We start from the raw sequence: 24,529 nt of genomic DNA, 5'->3' as shown, positions 1-24,529 counted from the left end.
TGGGAGAATGCTTGGCTAGTCCTATAGGCGTAACGACTTCCTTTGGCAAGTGTCCGGTGACAAGAAAACCCCCACTTGCCCCAGTCTCGCTACTGAGGTCTGCACTGTGGTGAGGCGGCCACTCCCCCTCGCCCCGCGCAGGAGAGCCTACCTCGTGCTTCTGGCCCTCCGGAGCCTCCGGAGCCGCGGGCCGCGCTGACTCCGAGGCGGCACCCATCTCTGGGCGGGTGAGCTTCTCACGCCCTCCCTGACTTAGGGCCTCGGCGCAAATGTTGTCCTTTCACACCTGCCCGACCTTCAGGATGTCAGAGAACTGAGGAATAATAAAGCCTTTTACAAGTGCCCCAGGACCCCACAGCTGCTGGGGCGGGTGCTGAGGGCCAGCCACCACCGGGGGGGTCTGTTCCGAACACGGACGCTCGAACTCAAGTGCTTCACGTTCTTCCATCCATCTGAACCTTAGGTTGCTTTCCTGTGGCCAGGAGGCAAAGCTCTTCCCTTTGCTCGATTCGTGTGTCCATTGAGAAGTGGGGGACCTCAGCGATACTGACCAGGACGAGGTGCAGCCCCACCACACACCCTTGAAATCTGATTTACGCACCACTGTCTTTGGAGTCTGGATTCTGCGAACCAATCTGCAGGCCCCTCACCAACTCCCATTTCTGGCTCTGTACAGTGGATTCCCAATCCAGAACATTCTCCCCTTCAGCTCCCCACCAGACCTAGGAGAGGCCAATCTTTGAGTCTCCCTCAGTGATGTCTCTCTTTTCAATTCCATGGTGATCAATTTAAATAAAAGGCCTAACGCAAAAATCAGGCAAATATGTTTAATTTTTTAAAATAACTGATGGCAAAATAAAATATTTACATCACATCATACTGTGTAAACATGTAAGGTCTCTGTACAAAGAAATATACATGCAAAATAATGTAAAAACTTAACTGAATAAAAGAAACAATACACAAATAAACGTTGTGAGGTTACGAATACACATCCAGTTTTGAATCCAATTTCTTTTAAAAAGTTTCTGTACAATTTTACAAGAAACAAACAAAAACCCAACAAAGGAATAAATAAAATACACTGGAAGCGGCAGAGCTGAACTAGGCCAGTTCACGGCTCAAGACTGTGGTGTCTGGCCGGCTGGGGACGCGGGCTGCTCTCTTTTGTGCATTTCACACAACGAAGGAAAAAGGACATCCCGAAAAATGCAAGTGTGCCCAGAAGCCCCACGGCATGTCCCAAGGCCTCCCCACCGTGGCGTGAAATCTGCCAATGACACCGACGTCGGATGCAGGCCTCAGGGTGGCTAGGGCTTAGTTGGCTTTTATTTCTTACCAAAAGCTCAAAATCCAGCCAATTTCTGTACAGAAAGTTGAACGTCAAAAAGTCTAAAAAGTAGTAAATGTCCAGACTGATTTTGGGAAAAAAAAAATAATACTTTGGCATTCTGAATAATAGCATAATAAATTTTAAAACATTACCCTATTATCCAGTTTTATATTCAGAGTATGAAATCACTTTTTACAGTCCTCAAAACTGACAAATTTCACGAAGAGTTAAATCTCCTTGAACTGATGGCACAGGGCTACAACCCCTCCCCCCACCCACCCCCGACACACGCACAAAACCATAAAGCTCACTGTACGAAGCATGTGCTTTTTCTATATATTTATTACAGGTACAACAGAGGTCTTCATAAATAGTTGCATAAAATGTTAAAGCCACAACATTGCACATGATATGAAATAAAACAAACAAAAAAAAACAAACCCAAAACCCCAATGAGTGCATTTACAGTATTTTCATCTGACTGTATACTGCTCAACAATCTGATTGACGGCTTGGAGGGGTGGGGAACACGGGGAAGTGACTACTGGGGCTCAGGGCAGGACCCAACCTGATGTCCTGGGTGGATGGGCAGAGCCCCCAGACCTCCCCCAGAGGAAGCCCTGGGCAGCGGGTGGGGAGCAGGAGGGAAGGCAGGAGGGGAAATGACAGACTGAAGGCAGGACCAGTCTTATATACAAGTAAGGCCTACATTTCATCAGAGCAGAACGATTCATTCTATTTTTATGCAAAAGTCTGAGGTTGAATGCACATTTCAGGAGCCCAGTCTGGCGTCCCAGCAAGATGCACGCAGACCCGGCAGCTGGGAAAGCTCAGAGCCAGGTGGACCCCGAGCTCTGGACGATGCCGCAGGGACGGCCACCATGAAGGTGAGTCCTCCCCGGAGGGGTCCGCCATCTGTTTTGTTCGTGAACACCAGTGGTTGAACATAGGCATTTCGTTTCCTTGAATAAATCTTGGAAAATGTTAAATTTGCAAAATTCTATTCATGTTCATTTAAAAAAGTTTCTTTTTATTTTTTGCAGAAACCTGAATAAAAGACTGTGATACAGCAATGTTGTCTCCGCTCACGAGAGTGTGCGAGAAGGTCCTCCACCCCAGCACTGCGTGCTCCCGAGTCCCAGGCGCTCCCGAGCACAGCTCGCTCGGAGCCCAGTGTCACACGATGAACATACGGCAGCTGATCAGTTCTGTTGGTTTGTGTTTCTCTTCGAAATTCAAATTAACAGCTGATTGGCAGGTGAAAGAGAATGAGAAAGAACTTCAAGATAGGTCAAACTCGAGGCAAAAGCCTGCTCTGTAAGAAGTTTTTAACACTACGGATAGGTCGAACATCGTTCTGGTGTTTGCGCCGCTCAATGAAGGAAGTCAGTCTGGACGTGTCGAGGACGCCCGCCCCTTTGCCACCGCCATGGCCTGCCTGCAGCCACTGCTCCTGGAGGGCCAGCGCAGCCGAGGGACGCTTGGCAGGGTCCTCTTGCAGGAGGAAACACACGAACTCCTTGGCCTTCTGGCTCACTCCTTTAAAGCAGTCCTCTGGGAAACTAAAGTCTAGTCGGCAAATGTTCAGGCAGGTCTCCTCCACGCTGTCGTCGAGGAAGGGGGACACGCCGCTGAGAAGCACATATGTGAGCACTCCGACACTCCATGTATCCGAGGTCAGGGAGATGGGGTTCCCAAGGATGATTTCAGGGGCTGCAAACTCGGGGTTCCCCAGTAACTGGTGGATGTAGTAGGTCGTGTTGAGTTGGACAGCATCTCCAAAATCAGCCAGTTTAATCGTTGGCTTGGCCAAACTCTGATCCACCAGAATGTTTTCAGGCTAGAAGACAGGTAAGACAATAGTCATTTCCATCAATCCCCATCTCAAGCTTACGTGGAATGGGCACCAGGAATCCACGAAGTCAACCTGAAGAAAGCATCCCACACAAGACGGGAGGCGGTTCCAAGCGTGCAGTCCGAGGAGGAGGAGGAGGCACGACACAGAGGGAATGCCACCCCCTCCTCGCAGACAGCCCTCCCGGCAAGTGAGCATGAAGGCACCGTGCTGAAGAATGCTGGCTCAGGAAGCTGGGCATTCGTTGGCACTCCTGGCTCTAATAGTAAAAGTCACCTTCCTTTCTCAGCTACCACTGACCCAGTCCCACATCAGCCTCACAAAGCTCACAGGAACTTTCTGGAACCTCATGAAATGTGTGAAGATCTCAAATGTTTATCTTATACTTTACTGACTGTTTATATCATTGAGAGCAAAATCCTAAAAATGGAGATTAGATATCAGGGTTCCCACTATCCACCTCCTCCTGTAGGTCCGCAATCCCCCCACGCCTCCTGGCCTGGCGCAGTGGACACATTGGGAGGTTGGGAGGAGGCCCCTGAGAGCCAGGTGGCTGGGCCATGGTCAGACACGCTGGCCTTGGCCCCAAGAGCCCCACTAACCTTCAGGTCCAGGTGTGCTATCCTGCAGTTGTGAAGGTATCGGACGGCTTCCAGAACCTCCCCCAGATACGCCCTGATCTTCCCTTCGGTGAGGTTTCCCCATCGCACCACACAATCCAGGAGACGCCCCTGGTCAGCCCTGTGGAGGCAGGAATGTGTGCAACACTCGTCACGGTGCTGGGTCACTTCAGAGGCAACAGCCAGCTTGTCTGTGCCTGCTGGTAACATCCTACCAGGCTGATGCTTCAGCAGCACACCTCTGCCTATGGGCAGGACCGTATCGAGCGGGACTGCTGGTCAACCTCGTCATGGATGTGAGCGGGGAACAAGGGTGCCCAGCCCTCAGAGGTGGCGGGGAAGGGGAGAGGAAGGGGCGCTCTGCAGGCACCTGCTGTAGGACGGAATGAAGTGACACACCTCCCTGAGCCTTCGCTCCGTCATTTGTAAGACGGGCAAAGGGAAGGCCACATGAGGTAACGTAAGCAAAGAGGCAGACCTCAAGATGTGCTGAGAAGACAGCCATTGGGAGCTGCCGCCTGGGTGTTCCACAGCACGACAGGCTGTCCCGCACGCCTCCGGGGTCTGGACATTTACCCCAGTTCCCGCTGTGCTTTTCCTGGGTGCCTCTGGAAACAACCACTCAGAGGGGAGCTGTGACCAGTTAGTGACCTCGGCCCCGCCCCCTTATAAGTAAGACCTGCTGCCGCTGCTCTCGATCTCCCGCTCACTCACGACCTGGGTTGGAGGGCTGCCCTTCCCCAGCTCGCCGCCGCCAGCTCTGGGACCTGTGATCTGAAACTGCGCCTTCGATCAAAACGTCCGCAGAGCTCCCGTTTCCTGAAGCGGGAGCAAGGATGCTGAGGGATTCATGCTGGACTCGAAAGGCTTCCTACTGTCAATGACTTTGACAGGGAAAGCCACTGAAGGCAGCGCTGCCCATGGGCCAGGGACTAAATGCTTACTGTCAATTCGCTAGATCCTCACGCCGACCTTCCCAAGGCCAAGCAGCCACCCAGGAAGGCCAGCACTGCAGCGAGGCGCTCTGGCCCCAGGCTCTCTGAACACCGGGCTACGCTGCCCGCTGTCTGTGGAACAGGAACTAAACGGAAAATCAGCCACTTGTCGGGTAACAAAGAGGAACTGAGGAGAATTTGGTAGAAATCGGTTATGAGCCTACGGCCATACCACCCTGAACACGCCCCATCTCGTCTGATCTCGGAAGCTAAGCAGGGTCGGGCCTGGTCAGTACTTGGATGAGAGAAATCGGTTATGAAAAGAAATCCTAGTAACAGTACAGTGAGACTAAACCATTCAGTTTTCCACTAAGAAGAAATGGCAACTGAACACACTTAAAATTTTCAGCCAGAAATGGAAGTCTTGTTGATTTCTGACAAGGACTTTAGGATAGTTCTCATTAAAAAATCCCCAAATGAGCAGTAGCTGTCAGACACCCAGCATCTCCAGCCAGAACAGAACAGAACAGAATTTAAACACAGCTCAATGCCAAGATATTTCAGAGAGGCGAGAATGTTCTAGGGTGGGCTTCCCAACCCGGGTACCTGCTCGGGGACAGGTGATTCTCCGCTGCAGGCCCATCGGGCCCTGCAGGATGTTGGGCAGCACTCCTGACCTCTACCCTCTAGATGTCAGCGGCACCCCCAACCCAAGTTGTGACACCACAAAAGTCTCCAGACATGGCCAAATGTCCCCTGGGGGGAGGCAAATGGCCCTCAACTGAGGATCACAGCTCTTGGGTCACAGTTTTCACACTTGCTCCTTAGATGAGTGAGTGCACTGTTCATCGGGATGGCACACTGAGCTCACTGAGCCCCATGGGACTGGGGGCTGCTCTGGCCAGAGGCCCACCCCCTTTCCCAAGGACGTTCTCTGCGCAAGGTGCATCGCACTCTCCCATTCCGACTGTCCTGCAGTGGGCCAGAGCTCCGAGGGGCAGGACTGCAGGCCCAAAGCATCGGACATGAGCAAGATCTTAAGGAGCCCACTCAGCAGCCATGAGGCTCCCGGGCCCCCAGCAGCCATGTGGTGCCTCCTGCAGGGGCAGGAGTCTTCAGGGGCCTGGCCCCTCGGGGAGCCTGGGAACCCGGGTGGTGCTGAGGTGTTTTGATGCTGGGCTCACTGCTCCCTCATTTGAACAGTATGTGCTGAAGACTGTACTTCTTTCTACTATTATTGGAAAGCTCTAGAACTGTGTTCTCTGATGACAGGCATACACACATACACATACACACACACTACAGGAAATATGGATCCTGAAATCCTGATTTCTGTCTCAGAGAACAAACAACAGTAAAATCACTTAAGGTTGAGGCTGAGGCTTACGAACAGGGGAGGGCAGTGGGTGCATACGCACATTTCCAACACCAGGACGTAACTGGTGGGGGTCTCGAAGGTATCAAGGAGGCCAACAAGCAGTGGGTGCTGGAGGTTCTGCAGGATTCCAAGCTCATGGGTGACCTGGTCACGTTTCATCAACTTCTTGTTCACAAACTTAGTGGCCACTGCTCGTTTGGTTCCTTTCTGATCACATTTTTTAACGACAGAGAATCTGCCCCTGGAAAACAGGTTGAGAAGGTCACTTTCAGAGGACTCTGAGTATGTCACAGAGAAAAGACTCTGCTAACCTAAATGGACTGGAGACCTGTCTGTAGGCCCTGCTCTCCCTGGGCACTCATGGAGGAGCAGTGGCTCAGAGTGACCCCGAGGGAGCCCGCCAGTCTCCGAGCCCCTCTGCCACTGACGGTGTCTTCTCCTTCCTGGAGGCAGGCTCCATTTCCTCACCCTGCACCTGGCCAGGCCACGTGCCCTCCTGACCTCTGGAAGTGGCAGAGGTGATACCATGGGGCTTACCAGGCAGCCCCCACCTCTGCTCTCACGGAAAACCTTCCTTACCACGTCAAAAAGCTTGAGCTGTACGTGGTGGCTCCAGTCACCTCATGCCCCCTCCTTTCAGAAGGGATGCGTGTGTGGGTCTGGTCACCCACTGATAGCCCACGGCCTCTGAAGCTCTACCCAGTAAGCCGTACCCAAGAAGCTCAGAAGACCTTGACCTGACCTCGATGATAGGGTCCTGGACCTCGAGTCCGAGCCTACTACCGATGATGACTCTGGGAGCACCGGGGACAGCAAAGAATAGAGGTAAATCTGTAAATAAATGCTGAAATGGCCACACCACCTTGCTACTCCTCCCACAGAGAGGCACAGTCTATTTCTCTGGTGTTGAATCTGGCCTGGCCGGTGGGTTTTGTAGGCCCACGCAATGCTGAGGAAGTGTGGTTGCGGATTTCTGAGGCTGGGCCTTAAAAGGCTTTGCAGCTTCTGCTTTTGCTGTCTTAAAATGCTTCCGCCAGGGGCGCCTGGGTGGCTCAGTGGGTTAAAGCCTCTGCTTTCGGCTCAGGTCATGATCCCTGGGTCCTGGGATCGAGGCCCACATTGGGCTCTCTGCTTAGCAGGGAGCCTGCTTTCCTTCCTCTCTCTGCCTGCCTCTCTGTCTACTTGTATTCTCTGTCAAATAAATTAAAAAAAAAAAAAAATGCTTCTGCCATTAAAATGCTTCCGTGAGGAAGCCCAGTGTGGACGTCTATGTGGAGAGAGGCCCAGCGTCCCAGCCAGCTGAGGCCAGGAGAAACCAACAGATCTGCCTGATCATTCACATGTGTCAGAAGTGATAGTAAGTGTGTGTCTGGTGCAGCAGGGGTAAGCGAGGGCGTGTCAGCCTGACATACCAGTGGGTGAGCAAGCAGGTACCCGGAGGTGCACGGCCACCGTGGCCATAGGACTGTAGGAGGCTGCTGCTGGGGCAGTTTCTTGGAAAGCTTTTTAAAAGAGACCAGCTCAGCTGGCATGCTTTTGACCTCCTTCTCACCACATGGGTCATGACCCTGCACGTGGAGAAGTGCTGTGTGGACGGGCAGCAGGGCCAAGTCAGAAGGAGCCTGCCTGGGGGCCAGGACACTTCTGAGCCACCGACCCAGGCCTGGCTGCCCCTTGTGGAGGGAACCAGCCTCTTTCTCTCTGTTTGGGCAGGAGGAAGGACCCTGCCCCTCCAATCTACACCTCCAATCTGAAGATCCCATTCAGCCTTTCTCAACTGGGACTCCCCAAGAGAATTAAATGTCAACCAAAAAGGGTCTGAGCGACTCTCCTCTGACTTCCCCAGGGACCGGACAGAGCTAGCACAGTCCTGGAGGCACAGCAGGAGGGTTAAGTCATTACATCAACAGACGGTTTATGGCTTAGGCCTTAATTCTCTCTTGGAACCCAAGCTGAAAACATCTTTACTCCCTCAAAATATCAATATCAAATATCAAAATATCAAAAGGCAATTACAGATTATGTTTCAAATATAATTCATGTAACTTCTAACTGGTGGCAAAATTCCCTACTAATCTTATCAGCCTACTCTTACAGAGCGTTATGTCATACACTCTGCTCTCCTGGGAGGGGCCCTGGGTTTTATTTCATACCTGCCAAGCTCAGCCACTTCACTGTAGAAGGAGTCAAAGTTGTCTTTCCAGGTCACCATGATCCCATCACTCCCTGGACCTGCAAAAAGAGCATCATCTCCCCTGAGCTTGGGTTATGTGGCGCTTCCTGGGAAGAAGTCTACAGGCCTGCGCTGTCCAATATGGCAGCCACATGCAGCTACCGAGCACCTGACCTGCGCTGGAAGCGTGAATACATACCGCAGGCCGGGACTTAGGTAGAAAAGAGATGGATTCACGGGACAGAAATAAACACACGCTTCCTTTCCCATTATTTTCCCACTCGCATCTCCAAGGTGGGAGTCTTCTACCTTCCTAAGCTCCTTTAGCTTCTGCTACTGATTTCTTACAAAGCAAAAATCACCTGCATAGTTTCTGTGACATCTTTCACAAATTAGAACACTGGCGATTCTTCCCTTTTAAATTCAAGATTCTCTTTCTTCCTTGTGTCATGATCCAAGAATCAGATCATTTCCTTTCTCTGGTTTAATGAGGTTAAAATAGCTGGGGTGAAGACACATGGGATAAAAATGCTAAGCCAGTTCTGTTCATTGTCTACACACAGGGCGCTCCCGGACTCAATACACCTTTTAGGTCAGATTCTTATTTTTGCTCTTGGAAGCAGTTTCCTAGAGCCGGGCAGCTGAAGGATGCACAGCAATGTCAGCACATGGCTGGCTTCTGCGGAACCAGAGCTACAAACCAACAGGTACGTGTCGCCTACTAAGTATGTACCCAGGTGAGTGCAACCAGTGGGAATTTAAGAGGAGCTGCCCCCAGGAGCTCACGGTCCGGCCAAGAAGAGAGAACAAGGCCTTGCTGGGCTGTGGACAGAGCAAGGGCTTCAGACCGGAGCGACACCGGTTCCTACTGTGGTTGCCCTGCGCTCCTAGGAGGGATGCTGTTAGGTCTCAGTGAGGCACAGAGTATGCCAGGCCTCAGCCACGCTCCTTCCTCTCCTTCCACAGTCTGCGAGAAACCAACTATAGGACATTCCCTCAGAGCCAAAGTGTCAACTGAGCAACTACGTAAAAGAGAAGTCAGATACGAAAATGTGTTTTGAGCACTGTAAGATGGAACACACCATGTTCCAACCTGGAGGTTGGCACCGGCTGCTCGGATGCCCAGGGCCTGCAGTCAGTGGCCTGCACCGTGCACCTCCCGGAGACACCCTAGACATTGGGGTCTGCCACTTGCAGCTCTTATTGGGAAGGTCTCACAAGTGACTTACTGCCAATATTTCAGACCCTCTTGAGTGTGTTTGCGCAGGGGTGGGGTTTCTGGATCTGAGAGTCTGGGAAGATGCGTGCCCCTGGCTCAGGGGTGTCGCTTACCCAGCACCCTCAGACTGGCTGAGGATGAGGCTGAACCCATGTCGTTCACAGCGATGCATGTATAGATGCCATCATCTTCTGTGGTCACGCCGATGATCTTCAGAGTGGCCTCTCCCAAGTCACTGCCACATAGAGAACAGCACACTGTGAGTCACAAAGGTACAGCTCCCCCAGTGACCACCCCTACCCTCTCTCCTTTGGGGTCACAGAAAATGACAGAGGAACACTGACAAGGAATTTCAGTGGAATTTTAATTTTTTTGCACACCCCGGTATGAAATGCTCCCTTGTGGGCAGCGTCAGGGTACAGAGGGCAAGTGAGGGGTGGACTGTGGTGGTCACAGTGGATGGAGGTCATGCTCACTGCCAGCGAGATCCACCCTCACCTGTAGGAGATGCTGTAGTGACCGTCGTTGTTCAAGGTGTTGTGTTCAGGGCCCTTCCAGGTGATCGAGGCCTTGGGGCGGCCACAAACTCGACATCTAAGAACAACGGTCTCTCCTGTCTCACACGTGACCTCACTCAAGGGAATGACGAATTCTGGGGGAACTGCCAGAGAAAGGAGTCACTGACACCTGTCATCCTTGGCTCCCTTCCCACACCCACCAATCCCAGCAAGAATGAGAATGAGTTGTCACCCATGCTCTAGTACCCCAGAAAACCTGCTCCCCAGGTTATGCACCAGTGTTCTACAACATGCCCCATAGACCCTACACTACGCAAAAGCAGAGGAATAAGATAACAGAACTCACCGTCATATATGTAATTGGGGTTGAGAAGCTGAAAAGGAAAAAGCACACGGATGTTGGCCAGAAACATGAACTGCTTTGAGATATGTTACTTTAATTCCCAGGCTACAGATGAACAGGAATACAACTTATGTGGGTCTCAAAACAGAGCACATTTTCACTGCCTTTAAGGGCTCTCAAAAGCCTCATGTCATACAAATTTCAGCGAGTTGTTGTTTTGCTGCCCACAAACACAAAAGAGCCTCTTGAACTCAGAAATGTCCATTTTCCTCATCCAGTGGGCCGGGTTCGGCTGGTCCCTGGGCCCCTTCCTTCTGAAGAGCGGCCAGTACCCTGACCTGAGCCCTTGTAGTCCCCTTAGGGTTGTGTAAGCAAGCACCCCCCAGCTAGGTTTAAGGCAGTCGGACGGGAATAAAGCTGACCGAAGCAAGCACGGAGGAAACGTGCTAAAGCCAGTGAGCCTGGGCGTCCAGCCTCCAGTCACTTCCCGGCAGTGCACAGCGGGCAACTGGGGAAGTCAGTGCCACGGCTGCTTCACACGGTGTACTTGGGAGAACCTGGCTCTGCATCACCAGGGCGGCTGGCAGCTTTCTTCGTAAGCTACATGTACACTGGTGAGCGACGCAGGTACCCGACGACTGGAAACGCGCATGCGCACCTGTGCCGGGAGCACGGTCCCCGCCAGCCCTCTACAAAGCGGGAGCTGCCGACAGGGCATCGAGAGGTGATGGTGGGAGGCAGATGGCGGCAAGTGAGGCCAGGTGCCAGGCCCACGACTCCTCCTGGGCCGCCACTAGCCCAGCTGCTGCCCCGGGAATGAATGATGTAGGCTCCTGGGCCATCACCAGCCTTGCCCTGGGAATGAATGATGCAAGCTCCTGGCCGTCACCAGCCCTGCCACTGCCCCGGGAATGAATGAGGCAGGCTCCTAGGCTGCCACCAACCCCGCCGCTGCCCCAGCAATGAATGTGGCAGGCTTCTGGGCTGCCACCATCCCTGCCGCTTACCCGCAAGGATGGCCAAGGCTCCTGGAGATGCTCATACGCACCTTCACAGATACCTTGTTGCTGAGCCCCTCCCGCGACTTCCGATAACCGTTCTCCAACTTGCCTTCCCGCTTGCCGTCTTTATCTTTTTTCTCAGATTTTTTCCTTAAACGGAGTGCTGTGTGCCAAGATGTTGACTTCCTAGGGGGAAAATAACATGTTGGTAGTGTTACATCTTTCGAATGTTTAGCAAGCGATTCCTGAAAGCCTTAGAGAAAAGCTGAGTAGCCCACTTAAGGATTTGGGGTGACTGAGGCTCCCTGGCACCAGTGAGCTCCGCTGAGGGAAACCCGCCTGTGGGTTTCAACCATCAGAAGGGAAAGTAGCTCTTCACTTTTTTTTTTTTTTTTTAAGATTTTATTTATTTGACAGAGAGAGATCCCAAGTAGACGGAGAGGCAGGCAGAGAGAGAGAGAGGGAAGCAGGCTTCCTGCTGAGCAGAGAGCCCGATGTGGGACTCGATCCCAGGACCCTGAGATCATGACCTGAGCTGAAGGCAGCGGCTTAACCCACTGAGCCACCCAGGCGCCCAGCTCTTCACTTTTGAGGATTAAAAATACCAAAGTGCTGGTAATGGTCAATTTTATGTATCAACTTAACTGGGCTACTGGGTGCCCAGAAATGTGATCAAACATTGTTCTGGGTGTTTCTGGATGAGATTAACATTTTAATTGGTAGACTAAAACACACTGCCCTCCACAACACCAGAGGCCCCCTCCAATCAACTGAAGGTTTGAGAGAACAAAGAGATGGGCTTCCCTGAGCACGAGGGAATTCTCCAGCAGAATGGGTCCCCAGCCTGCGGCCCTCACTGCAGATTCCGACTTCCTAGTCTCCATAACTGTGTGAGCCAATTCCTTACATTACCTGCTTCCTCCCTGGAAAACACACACACACACACACACACACACACACACACACACAATATCTCTCTCTCCTACTCTCCTATTGGTTCTATTTCTCTGGAGAACCCTAATATAAGGCCCCAAAACACTCTTTGATAAAACAAAGTACAAAACGGGAATCTTGAACAATGTGCTAGAATAAAACATGCCTATCAAGGAGAAACAGGACAAAGAGATTGAGGAGAGGCTCTCTGTAGCCTGAACTCAAGGCCCCTTCCCTGTGGGACCGTAAGGTCCAAACCTGGAGGTGAAGGGTGGTGCTGGGATGCGGGCCAGCCTGAGCTGCGAACCCAGACAAGGGTCCTCCATGCTTGGAGAGGAGCACGACCACTGCCACACTGCCTTTGGGTCTGCTGGTCTGGGCTGATCCCTACCACAGGTCAAAGAGATTCAGGGAAGGGCAGGGTTTTAAACCAGCACCTGAATTCAGTTTTCTTTAAAAACCAAAACAATTGGGCTCTCTGCTCTGCAGGGAGCCGGCTTCCCCCTCTATCTCTGCCTGCTGCTCTGCCTACTTGTGATCTCTCTGTGTCAAATAAATAAAATCTTTAAAAACAAAACAAAACAAAAAATTTAATACAGCAAAACTGGTCATTTCTTAACTGAATGAACCTTCTAGAAGAGGTGAGGCGTGATGGTGATGGCACCACACAGATGTTCACCGGCAGCTCCCGGAATGAGCGTCTGCCCGGCTGCACCCTCGGCATAGCCAGCTAAGGAGTTAGAGGTCCTTGGGGAATCCTCATCCCCAGCCCGAGACCTTCAGAGACTATAGTACTATTGTAAATACCCTAGTAGCTTAAAAAGGCTGTTTGCAAATGGAGGTTATTAAAAGAGCCTGTCAGAACAAGTCTGAGAGATGAAGGGCCACCCCGTCCTCACTCAGGGGCTCTACACTGTGCGCAGAGATGAACTCGCCCCGACAAACGACGACGCTGCTCTCTTGCTGGACCTCCCGCCTCCCAGGGCCTCTAGACCTCCCTCGCGCACAGGCCCCCTGGCCCTCGGCTGGCCTGCCAGGGACTCACTTGAGAGTCCCATCGGGGTTCTCCATGATGACTGCACTGGTATGCCCCAGGACGAAGCCTGGAATCCAGCCCTCGGCTGCGGGGCACTGGTCAGTGGCGGCTCGGAACACCAGAAACATGTTCTGTTGATTGCTGGCCAGAATTTGAACGACCTCTCCTTGATAGACGTTTATCTCATCCTCCTTCACTGCCGTGTAATCGTGTGTCACCAACATGGTGGAGATGTTGCTACTGCTGCTACTTTCACTCTGGAGCGGGAAAGACCAAAACAAGAGGCAGAGGGGAACTGAAACGAGATCTGATGTCATGAACTCGCTTGTCAGCACGCGCCGCAGTGTGACGACCCAGAGCAGGGCTCACCAGACACGGAGGCACCGGCCCTCCTCTCCATGCTCTCTTTAGTTATCTTTGTGCCTCTTTTTGGGTCATTAAAAATCAGGATTTCTTCTAGAAAGCAACGCAAACAACAATCTAGATTCAATCACCGCAATGATGACCCTTTGCTTTTGGGAGCTTCATCTACTGTCTTAATCCCATCTTCCTTGCACCCTCCAAGGAATGGCTCAGTCCTCCTGTGGATGCCATGCTGCCTTGTCACTGGGACTACCAGGCTCATTTAAAAGAGTATTATTACATTCAAAGGCCACGGAGAGTAGCTCCTCAGCTCACTGACTCAGCGGATGATGGAGCGACCCCAAGTCTGCCAGAGAAAACGTTCCCCGAGAACGCATGTCCAAGGATCCTGACAAGCTGCTGACAAGCCTCATCACTTTTACCTCTTTCTCTTTTGAAAAGAATGAAGAACACCTGAAAAGGGAATCAGTGCTGTTCTGCTCTCATGGATAGTTACTCTGCCTGCCGTATGTGGCCCTCAGTGAGCGGCCCTGAACTTGCACGACTCAACTGTCCCGAAGGTGCTGTTGCCATGGGAACACAAAGATTACACAGCATTGCAGAGCAGCTGTGGACACCGCTGGCCCCATGACTCAAGCTCCGGGAACAGCCTTTGGCATGAGAAAACCTATTCTCTTCTGGAGTCCTAGCGGGCCCCAGTATCTTGGTTCACCGTGTGTCTCTAAGGTCCACCACAGTGACGGACACGTAGCAGACACGCAGTACATATTCAGCGACTCAATGAGGCAAGACTGCAAGAGTAAAACACAGATCGTTTCTTAAGGCCACCTACCTAGGCCCACAAGCTGAGTGGTGTCAGCTGCTGAGTAGAAGGAACACAAATGGCAAATGGCAGTATTTGTCCCCAGCTGTCATGTACCAAGTGACCCTTTTGTTCCAGGGGAGGAGGAGGAAGCTGACACCACGGGCACATCCTGAGCTACATCTTGCTCAATGCCCCCTATCAACAGGTGGGGCGCGGGAAAGGGCGTCGTGCCCTGCTCCTGGTAGAGCTTGTCCTCAGAGGCTCCCACCAAGGATGTCGTCTGGCTGCTTGCGGGTCCCCTGGGCTCCGAGGATGCTAGCCTCTGCTGGGCTCTTGGGTGCCCCGGGCAGCTCCCAGGTGGCATGGTTGCAACCGTCAGCCAACCCTGCCACGTGCCTGTCAGTCCTGGGCTACTGAGCTGGTGTTAAGATGCGCGGGAGCAGACGGTCGGGCCGTCGTTAACAAGCCTGTGTGCGGAGGATTCTGGGGTGCGGAGCTAGGACTCTGGCCCCAACGCAGCAGAGTGCCAAGCTCTGGTTCTGTCTCAGCTGAGAGTCTGTTGCAGATTCCTGCTTCTCGTGGGTCCCCATGCTGTCCACGTTAGGCTACGGCCTGTGCATATTCATTTATGCCATTTTATTCTTTTAGCATGTACTTTATTCTGACTTATATAGCAACACCCAATAGTTTCGAGATCACAAAGCCAAATTTGCTGGAAAATGCAAACAAAAAGCAACTTATGTGGCACAGCTGCTTTTGGCCACAGAGCATCCCAAGCTCTCTCATAATTTTGCCACAATAATAATTGCTATCAGTATTTTCTGAACACCCCCTACGCGCCAAGCTAAGTATCAGGCATTTAAAATCTGTCTCCCTTAGTTGTCGAAGCCACCTTCCCAGCTGGCACAATTATCACCCCCTTACAGAACGGGGGGTTGGGCATGTGTGTGGGCCATCTGGCCTCAGAGACGAAGGCAGGGGTGCACTTCTACCACTGCCAAGTGGGCAGGTGCAGACAGATTGTGCATCCACATTTGGGGGCTGGCACAGTCACCATGTGGGTTGGTCCTCATCCACTCCACTTCTGCTCTCAGCAGAACTTTCCAGAAGGTGCCCATGAAAGGAGCAGATGAACCCAGGCCATGGGTTGGGCACAGTTGCTCGGCTGTGACTGCAGACAGCTCCGTGGAAGTAGTCAAGAAGGAAGGTGGTCACTGCTGACCCACTAGGAGGATAAGATGACCCAACTGGGTAGAAATGGGGCAGGGCGACAGTTGCTTTTAACCAGAACACGTAAGAGTCCTAGAGGACATGTTCACATCCCCATTGAGCCCCTAGTGGTCTTCCTGGCCTTCCAGGGCGTTTCCGTAAGGCACTCTGACTCCTCAAAAACACTGGCATCTCCCTTTCCAGGCTACCTACCACCTGAGAAAAAGTGAGAAGCAACTTTTGCAGCCTAAAGCTGAAACATACATACGGCACCTGTGACTGTGCCTCTGTCTCAGGGCATCCTGGGAGGGAGCCGGGTGGTGATGGTGAGTTGTGCGTGCTCTCAGGCGACCCGGGGACCAGCGTGGCATCTGAGTAGGAGCAGCTGAGATTCATTCTGAAGCACAGACTCTGAGCGCTCCTCATCCTCGGGAGGGGAGTGTCCAGGTGAGGAGGAGCTCGGAAGCTGTTCCCCAGCCTAATTCCCCAATCTGCAGGGGTCTCAGCTGTAAGGCCAGGCCTGTCTCCCGAGTACTCAGCCAGATGTGGACAGGCATGGCATCCCTGCGGACCTCTGCCTCTTTTCCTCTGGCTGAAGGCGCTCACCTGCTTTCCTAGCATTTCAGACCCAACCGGGGGCCAGGCTACCCTGCCAGGTCATTGTAAGGCACCCACAAAGACGACACGGGTCACAGCCACTGCAGCAGACGCCTGCCTGGACCACTTATTTTAGCAAATAAAAGTCAAGGGCAAGTAAGTGTACCAAGACCCATTTCCTAATTTCTTCCTCAATTAAATATAAAGATTGAGTTTAACAAAATACGTAACAAATAGGAAGAAAAGAGAAGGCCACGTCAACCCAAACAGGACATTAACAGAAGTCCAGAAAAAATTAGAGAGACATGCAAAAGCTAGATTTGTTTTCATAAAGAGAGACACAGACCCTTTTAGGGAAATGTATTTAAAAATTTATAAAGCGATCAAACATACACTCGTTGGAACAGTTCTATTCTCTCACGCATGCCTTTAGGAAAAGTGTTAGAGGTCAGGCCATCTGCCGTGTAGGAAAACAGCTGGGTAGGATAGTGAGGAAGCCACAAAATGGGGGAGAAACCCACCACAGCAACCTTTCTGCTTGAGGACACAACATAGGTGTGGGCAAGAGGAGGGCGAGGAAGCCCGGAGCGCCCGCAGCGCGCCCCCTGCTGGGCAGAAGGCAGGATGGTCGCGGCCGCCGGCAGGAGCCCGGGCTCCAGAGGCCCTACAGCAGTCTCTTCCAGAGTGAAAGTTGGGGGAAGCAAGTATTTCCACTGGAGAGATTCCTTCCCCCCATTTTGTCTGCTTAGTTTGCTGTGAGTTGCTGTTGGAAGTTTTCTTGAGGGATTTTTTTTTTCAGCAGAGGAGTCAAAAATGCTGCAAAGATAATTTAAGGCATAAAAGAGCACAACCAAGCCATGAGCAGAAAGCTTGAAGTGTACAGATTCCAATTTAAATAGGAAGTAAACAGCAGGGACACTGACCCCTCTAAAAAAAACGTGTGTGAGGAAAGCAGGGGTAAAAAGGAAGTTCCAAGATATTCTGCTGGTCAGAGAGCGTGAGAGACGCACAGGTGTTGTGTTCAGAAGGTTACCGGTCTGGCTTCCCGGATTAAGGAGACACACACAAAGCAAGGAGCGAGTTAGTAGAGACGAGAGCAGCGCTGTTCCCGCGGCAGGAGGGGTTAGAAGGCGGCTGGTCCGCAGGCTCAGGGCGGAGAGCTGACCATTGCAGACGGTGCCGGCCGGAGGGCCAGGAGTTAGTAGGAGGAGAGCAGCGGCCACGGGGAGGTTTAGAAGAGCTGGCGGGACAGAGGCAGTGGGGCGGGCGGGCGCAGGCTGCCAGGCGTTCTTACCCCGTTGCTCTGGGTGGACTGCACGGACTGCTCGCTGGCCGAGGAGCACGTGCTCATGCGGTCCGTGTCCTTGCCGGGGGCCGTGTGGCGTTGTGCCTGCCGCTGGAGGGAGTCACTGTCCCCCGGGAAGGTGAAGGAGCCCGGCCGGCTGGCGGGAGAGGCAGGGATGGAACTCCAGAAGGAGCCCCCCTTCTGCAGGGGGCTGCTGGGGGGAAAGGGCTCCTTGCCGATCGGAGAAGGAAACGCAGTGGCCACAGGCGAGTTCAGAGGCGAGACGGCCCCGGGCCTGGGCTTTCCTAGGGGCAGTGAGCCCAGGCTGCTCCGCGAGCGGCTGTCCTCCTGGTTGGCCCGTGCCTCCTTGGCGTCCGCATCGCGGCTGGCGCCGGCGGCACTCCCCGAGGACTTCCTGGGGCTCTCAATCACCTTCATCTTGGGGATGTGCTCGGAGTCTTGCTGGGGGCCTTCAGGCTCTCCCGGAGCGTGCCGGCTGGGCTGGCCAGGGCCGGCCTCCGGGGCAGGGCTGCTGCCGGGAAGGGGCGGTGCAGGGCCGGGAGTGGACATACCTGACATCTTGTCTGCCTCTGCCTGGCTCGAGGCTGCAGAGGAGACCAGCACGGGGGAGTGGTGTCGGACAGGCTGGGGGATCCGGGAGGGTCTGCTTCTGCTTGAGCTGGGGAGGCCGCTGCAGCTGCCGGGGCCAGTGCTGGGGTTGCCGCCTCCGGCGCCTGGGGCCCCGCCGCCACCGCTGCCCCCGCTGCTGCCCCCACCGCCGCCACCCCCGCTCCCGCTGTGGTTCCTCTGATACTCGATGGGTGATGTCAAGGCTGTAAAGCAAGAGAGACACAGAGAAAAGATTGTCAGGGAACCAAGCAAAACATCCTCAGGGGGCAAAGGAGAAAGGCACAGGATCTCACGGAAACGGTATTCTGGTCCTGAATGCCCCCTTCCCCAGGCAAGTGGGGGCTCATCCCCAAGCCTTCTAACCACGATGACCTTTAAGCTCCCACCCATCCTGGAAGCAGTGGACAGACACCATCCATCAGTAAAGGCAAAGGTCTTAAACGCCACTCGTCTGTCGATGAACAGCTTACGTGTATGGGAGGTGCGCCTGTGTGAGTGGCTGTGGCCGAGAAGACTGAGGAAGCACCAAGTGTGTGAGGACTAGCGTGGTGCCGACTGGGACAGCCTGGGAGCAGCGAGCAGAGTTCCTGGTGGAGGAGGCCAACTGCCCGTGTGGGAGAATCCCAGATGGCAGCGGCTCCCACAGAGTGGGAAAATTCAGCCCAGCTGCTATAAAGGTCTTCTTTAAACCCGAGAGGTCAGGAAAAGAAGAACCCGGCTGGGAGCTAAGGAATCCCTTGGTTTCCCTGCAGGCTCGCAGGATGGCAGCGTTAGGGACCACCTCTGCTTTGCAGATTTGGCACAAGAAACAAGGGATGGTAAACAGCTCCACAAAGACCCCCGTGGGTCATGGAGCTGTCCCATCTCCCCCTCCGGCAATTGAGTTTGTACGTGCTTATCCGCAGGAAACTGAAGGGAATGTGCCGAATAAGATATGGGGAGATTATGAACACAAACTTTCGAAGCGTTAAAACCTTTGAGAAATAAAGCAATTAGGCAGAACCCCTTCCTGCCTGGGAGGCATCAGGCAGGTGGGAACAAGCATTTTGTAGCCCAGTGACATTTTACTAAGTCTGTCCTGGCCATGGCCTCTTACTGGAACAAGGGGCAAGAGGGAAGAGTGTCACGTGTCCAGAGCTCCCAGGCCATTCCTGATGGTGCTCCATCCTCTGGAATCGGTCCTTCCCATAGACTGAGAGCATCTAGTACAGTTTCACAGCCTGGAATACTCTGGCTTCCAGTTTGGGAGGCAGTTCATTTTATTTTCAAGATGTAAAAGTTGACCGAGCCCTCCCAACGCCCGCCTGCTATGGATGACCAAGCAACGCGTCACTGCAGCCTGCACTGGCTGTCATGGCGGCAGAACTTTTTCCTACATTCACAGGGATGGTCCCCGTACCTCCACGAGCCCCCTGTAGCCAACCACAGGTGTAAAAAACGATCAGTCTTGCTTAACTACCAGGCAGCTGGCCGCGCCTTGTCCCAACCTGCCTTGCCCTTGATTTTGCACTGAATGCCTGTGTTCGTGACTCTTGAACATCATGCAGGTGTGAAGGTGGTTTTAGGGTGACAAAGAAATGACAACATCCTGTTGGACTGGGGCACAGAGAACACGGACATGGAGAAAAGGGACAAAGAGAAGGCATTAAGTGAGTTATCTAGTTTCCGGCCAAATTCTCAGAGCTCATCAGTGATGGCCCAGTTAGATGCAGAGTCAGAGTCGGCCATCAACAAGGGAAGCAGGAGGCAGTTGCAGGTCACCCACAAAACGAGTCAGAGGAGTTATCTAAACCTTAAGGTCAGTACGGTCACCCTCCTGTGGAGAAGACACAGCCCCTAAGGCGCTTTGCAGCTTCCTGTCATCACTCATGTCATGGAAGCTGGGAAGGAAAACTACAGGTCTTGTTTTCTAACGGGAGGTGGGAGGTATGAAAAAGCAATGCAAGCAAAAGCAAGTTTCCGAGGTGCACTGGAGCATGTCTACAATATCTGTGTCTACTTCTGTCTGCTGCCTCAGTCTTTCTCAAGCACTCCCTTCCCAGGACAGGGCTCCAGGGCACATATGGTGCGAGAGGCCGTGTGGACACGTGCCTGACACGTGCCCAGGGCAAGGGCCTGCTGGGAACCTTGACTCTGCCACAAAGAATTTGTGGGACCTTAAGTAACTTACTGACCTACCTCGCGCCTCAGCTTCCTCATCTGTAAAGCGGGCTAACACCGGTACTTGCCACCAGGGTTCGTTGTGAAAAGGAACTGAAGTAACACACAAGTGCTTGTTAGGACAGAGCCTGAAACACAGTCTGGGCTAACTCTGTCTGGTCATCATGAGCAGGACGCAGCAGGAGAGAGAAGAGAAACAGAAAGGTGTACCTCCAGCAAAACACCCACCCAGTAACAGAACATACATTACCATTTAAAAAATTGCGCTGGTTTTCTAAAATTTGGTTGATTTCATGGATCCAAGTTTGCCGGACACTTGGACTGGATGAATGTAAAATGAAGGTCTCCACCACACCACCCGTCCTCGATGTCAGAGCAAATTTACACGGATCGTTTTCCACATTTTCCTCCAGGCAAAGGCAACTCACCTTAAAAAGAGTAAAGCATTATTCACAATGGCCAAAAGGTGAACGTAACACAAGTGTGCATTGATTGATTGATGGATAAAGAAAATGTGGTCTCTGGAACGAGGGATGGGGTATTACTCAGCCTTAAAAAGGAAGCACAGGCTGACATATGCTACAGCGTGGATGAACCTTGAGGATGTCATGCTTTGTGAAATAGGCCAGTCCCAGGAAGACAAATAGTGTTAGGATTTCTTAGAGATGAAATAAGACTTTGAGTGGTCAAAGTCACAGAACCAAAGAGTGGAACGGTGGGTGCCAGGGGCTGGTGGGAGGGCGAATGGGGAGTGGTTGTTTCAAGAGCACAGAATTTTGGTTTTGCAGGTAAGGAGAGTTCGGAGGTGGACGAGGGGATGGCTGCACAGCAGTGTGAATGTGTGTAATGCCACCGAGCTGCACATGGACAGATGGTTGAGATGGCGAATTTATGTGTATTTTACTATAATAAAAACAAAGCACATTTATTGCCACTGGTCAGGTGCAATGATGTAAAGTTCATCCTATGTCAAAGTTGAAACAACCAGTTTTGGGTTGAGCTGTCATTTTTACTGCCTGGGAAATCATCTTGAAGCTTTTCAATGACTTTTCAAACTCAGAGACGAGGGGATTAACTAATAACGTGAATATTAACTAGAAACATGGGCCTGGAAATTACCTGATTTCAAACGCATTTATGATGAGCCAGTTTGTGTATCCCTCCCTGCTCTGCTCCAGGAATAAAATGACACTATTTAAAAACCTTGACTGTTCATAGGACATGTGTTATGAAGTTATATGTGATATTGCACGTGGGATAGTTTCACTGAAGCAAGAACATAGAATTTCTAAGCTGCTGGAGTGGAGCGGAGAAGTCAGAAGCCTTTTGGAAGAACAGGTAAGATGTCCAGAGGATGGAGGGTGCATAGTGACAACCTGGGGGCCTCTAGCAGCCTGGGTGGGAGGGCTGGAGGATGGTAGGAGATAGAATAGGCCCGAAGGTTCATAGAGCCCAGCTTGAGTGCCTCCCTAGGTTCTGATGGGCAAAAGAGCCTCCTGTAGCCCAGAGCAGGAAAAAGTAGGAAGGCTGCTGTAGAGGCCAACAGAAGCCTCATGGGGAGCGGGATGGTGTGATGTCCCACCTGTGTGCTAAGACCTTAGGGCTCAGAGGGCCTAAGAGGGTCCCTGCCCCTGTTCCTGACAGGGAGCCTAGCAGCCCAGGGTAGGAGACCCTAACACAGGGAAGCACATCTCCCTTCTCAGCTCAGGGCCTGCATGGCTGCAGAGGTGGGAGGAGCAGGGATGGAGATGGGAGCTGGGAGGGAGAGGGGAGGAAGACAGACTGCATCTCCCAGGGACTGTTTGCTGGGACCTCAAGCCCTCTTCTCTGCTTTTTTTCTATCTGGCCCTTGGTTTGTCCCATTTACAGGACTCAAGGCCATCTGCAATTATTTTGTCTGGTTACTTGTGTCTCTCCTTCATCAGAGAACTATTCGAGGGTGTGGACTGCCTGTCTGGTTTACCCCCGCGGCCCCAAGCTGAGCACGGAGCGTTCAGTGTGTCTGCATTGATTGGAGGAGAAGACGACGACACTGGGAAAGCTTTTTGCTTAGGCCTTACAACAGTACTCCAAATCTGTGTCTCTGAACATCGTACATGGTTCTAGGAAAGGGGGTACACAGGAACTAACCAAGACAAAGTCTTCTCATCATGGTCACACAGAGATGTGTGTGAACCATGAGCCACTTCAGAATGTGGACAGTACAGGGATGGAGTGAGCTTTTAAAAGTTCTAAAACGTCTTAGGAAAATTTTAAAATATTCAATAAACAATGGATCAGGACAGATCATCATTGAAAAGGAAACAGTTTATCAGTATGACGGCTATGTGTATCAGCACAATCACACATTACCTTGATGCTATTCTTAAACAGGAATCCTGGCATCGAGAAGCCCTTTTTTTTATCAAGTGGTTCACTGAAAATGACGATCTGCTCAAAGAGGAAAACTCGCCTCTCTTTACAGCGAGGCAGAAGTCCCGAGTCTTGGTCTGTGACCAAGAATGTGTCCTGTAAGAGCAGCTTGCCCTGGGCAACAATTTTACCCTAAAAGGGGGGGCAAAGGAAAAGGAGAGAACATTTCATTCTAAGTCAAAGTATCTGTTTTGTTCTGTTTTTTGTTGTTGTTGTTCCCACAGAATGTGTTTTTCTTCTATTAATTTATGGAGCTTAAAAATTTCGTTTATTGTAATGAGTTCTTAGCCCCAGATGGAGTAATCATCTAGATAAAATTCTTGCCAAACTCTGTGTAAGTCTCTGGCCTCAGTTACGAACAAAGACAGAGTGGGTGGAAAGTGTATAGTTTGCACTGGAACAGGTTCTCGAGGCGTAGTCCCTGGGCCCAGCTGCACTGGCATCCTGGCAGGACCCTTAGTAATGCACAGGGACCTGTGTTTTCAGAATCCCTCCAGGAGAGTCTGTGTGTGCTTTCCTGAGAACCACGGCACCAGAACTTTACATCCTAAATCTCTAGTAAAACAGTAGGCAAGAAAAGCAGAAATGTGTGCCCTTTCCTTACTTAGTAGTTGAATTTGTGAAAATTCTGAGTATCTTTAAGATACCAATAAGGCAATATATGTAATATCAATAGTCTGGCAACTCATAGAAACGTCAGACTAACAATGCATACAATGAGCCTGAAGTCAAGCTTCCAGGGAGAGTGGAGGGGCAGGGGTCCCCTGCTTCCCACTACCTGCCAGGGAAGGCACCTGCCACTACAGCAGCGGAGGGCCCACGAGACAGAGCAGGTCCTGCCTATTTCCGCCATCAGGCGCTGGGTTGTGAGCAAAGGAAGGTCATCAAATAACAAATCAAATACACTAAAAGAAGTTGAAAGAAAAGATCAATCAGGTTCAAGAACAGTTAGAGGAGACAGAAAACCAGGTCGAAAGGATCAGCTTTCTACATGTGGAGGTAAATAATGGAAGACCAAAGAAAACGAGGGAGGCCGGAGGAACAAGCGCAGGGGGGCAGCTGCATTACATCAAACCCTTGCAGACGCCCCACGTTCATCATGTCGTTGCAGCGCTTGGGGACTATGCACATGACGTCCACGGCTTTCTGCGGGGGGAGAAAGCAGACGCACTGGTCAGCTCCCTCGGGACAGCTGGCGTGTCCACCCTCTGCCCCACCCCGAGTTGGGCTCCCTCCTTCCTCCCCCACCCCAGGGTGCGGAGGGCACATCCAGGTGGAGGACAGACCCCTCCTAGGGACAGGCTCCTCCAGAGTAAGATGCTTGGGAGACACTGGAGACAGGGGTGGGGAGGATTAAGTGAGGGGCCTGGGGAGTACAGGGTGGGCCCAGCAGGGGATGCAAGTACCTCTAATTCTGACGTGTCCAGGCTTGCTTTTTTGGAATACTTGAGGAAGTCCTGCAAGGAGCACGGAGAGAAGGACATGATAAGGGCAATAATCGCAACAACAGCCACTAAGCTTTTTGCTCGTTCCTGCTAAGCGTCTCGGTTGTATGTTCTCGCTGCTTCTCCCAGTAACACGACGCAAAGACACTCTTAGAGGAGGATTTTGAGCCACAGCAGGGTAGAGTCAACCAAATCTAAGCAGGTACCGGCTCCTCTTTTACTCCACGACGGCTCTGGGCTCCATGGATACCTGGCTTCTAAGTGTGATAACTCAAGGAC

The 24,529-nt window shown here is 52.1% G+C and overlaps 2 protein-coding genes across 2 annotated transcripts in view; both read right to left on the bottom strand.

Moving 5' to 3' along the window:
• Nucleotides 1-813: 813 nt before the first annotated feature.
• The window catches only part of TRIO (trio Rho guanine nucleotide exchange factor), a 227,662-nt gene continuing 203,946 nt past the window's right edge, over nt 814-24,529 (bottom strand). The window contains exons 43-56 of the mRNA XM_047730524.1: nt 24,212-24,262; nt 23,874-23,951; nt 22,746-22,937; nt 20,644-20,821; nt 17,613-18,436; nt 13,354-13,601; nt 11,423-11,561; nt 10,378-10,405; nt 10,012-10,174; nt 9,627-9,748; nt 8,275-8,353; nt 6,162-6,362; nt 3,791-3,929; nt 814-3,173 (exon numbers count right to left, since the gene is read on the bottom strand). Of these exons, the coding sequence (XP_047586480.1) occupies nt 2,625-3,173; nt 3,791-3,929; nt 6,162-6,362; nt 8,275-8,353; nt 9,627-9,748; nt 10,012-10,174; nt 10,378-10,405; nt 11,423-11,561; nt 13,354-13,601; nt 17,613-18,436; nt 20,644-20,821; nt 22,746-22,937; nt 23,874-23,951; nt 24,212-24,262 (2,991 nt within the window). The 3' untranslated portion in view covers nt 814-2,624. The remainder of the gene's footprint in view (nt 3,174-3,790; nt 3,930-6,161; nt 6,363-8,274; nt 8,354-9,626; nt 9,749-10,011; nt 10,175-10,377; nt 10,406-11,422; nt 11,562-13,353; nt 13,602-17,612; nt 18,437-20,643; nt 20,822-22,745; nt 22,938-23,873; nt 23,952-24,211; nt 24,263-24,529) is intronic.
• Nucleotides 6,370-8,261, bottom strand: LOC125100361 (uncharacterized). Its single transcript, XM_047730523.1, has 2 exons — nt 7,366-8,261; nt 6,370-7,177 (listed from the first exon to the last, which is right to left on the bottom strand). The coding sequence occupies exons 1-2, from the start codon at nt 7,882-7,884 to the stop codon at nt 6,785-6,787; spliced, it is 912 nt and encodes a 303-aa protein (XP_047586479.1). The 5' UTR covers nt 7,885-8,261; the 3' UTR covers nt 6,370-6,784.

This window comes from Lutra lutra, chromosome 5, assembly GCF_902655055.1.
Source record: "Lutra lutra chromosome 5, mLutLut1.2, whole genome shotgun sequence".
Taxonomy (NCBI): Eukaryota; Metazoa; Chordata; class Mammalia; order Carnivora; family Mustelidae; genus Lutra; species Lutra lutra.
This window is presented reverse-complemented; position numbering and strand designations above follow the sequence as displayed.

Bases quoted from the DNA above. Each gene is read 5' to 3' on its own strand.
- LOC125100361 (XM_047730523.1), bottom strand. From the start codon at position 7,884: ATGGGATCTTCAGATTGGAGGTGTAGATTGGAGGGGCAGGGTCCTTCC. The intron at 7,178-7,365 runs GGAAGCATTTTA...GGCTTTAACCCA, and splicing joins TCCACACTGGGCTTCCTCAC to CTGAGCCACCCAGGCGCCCC.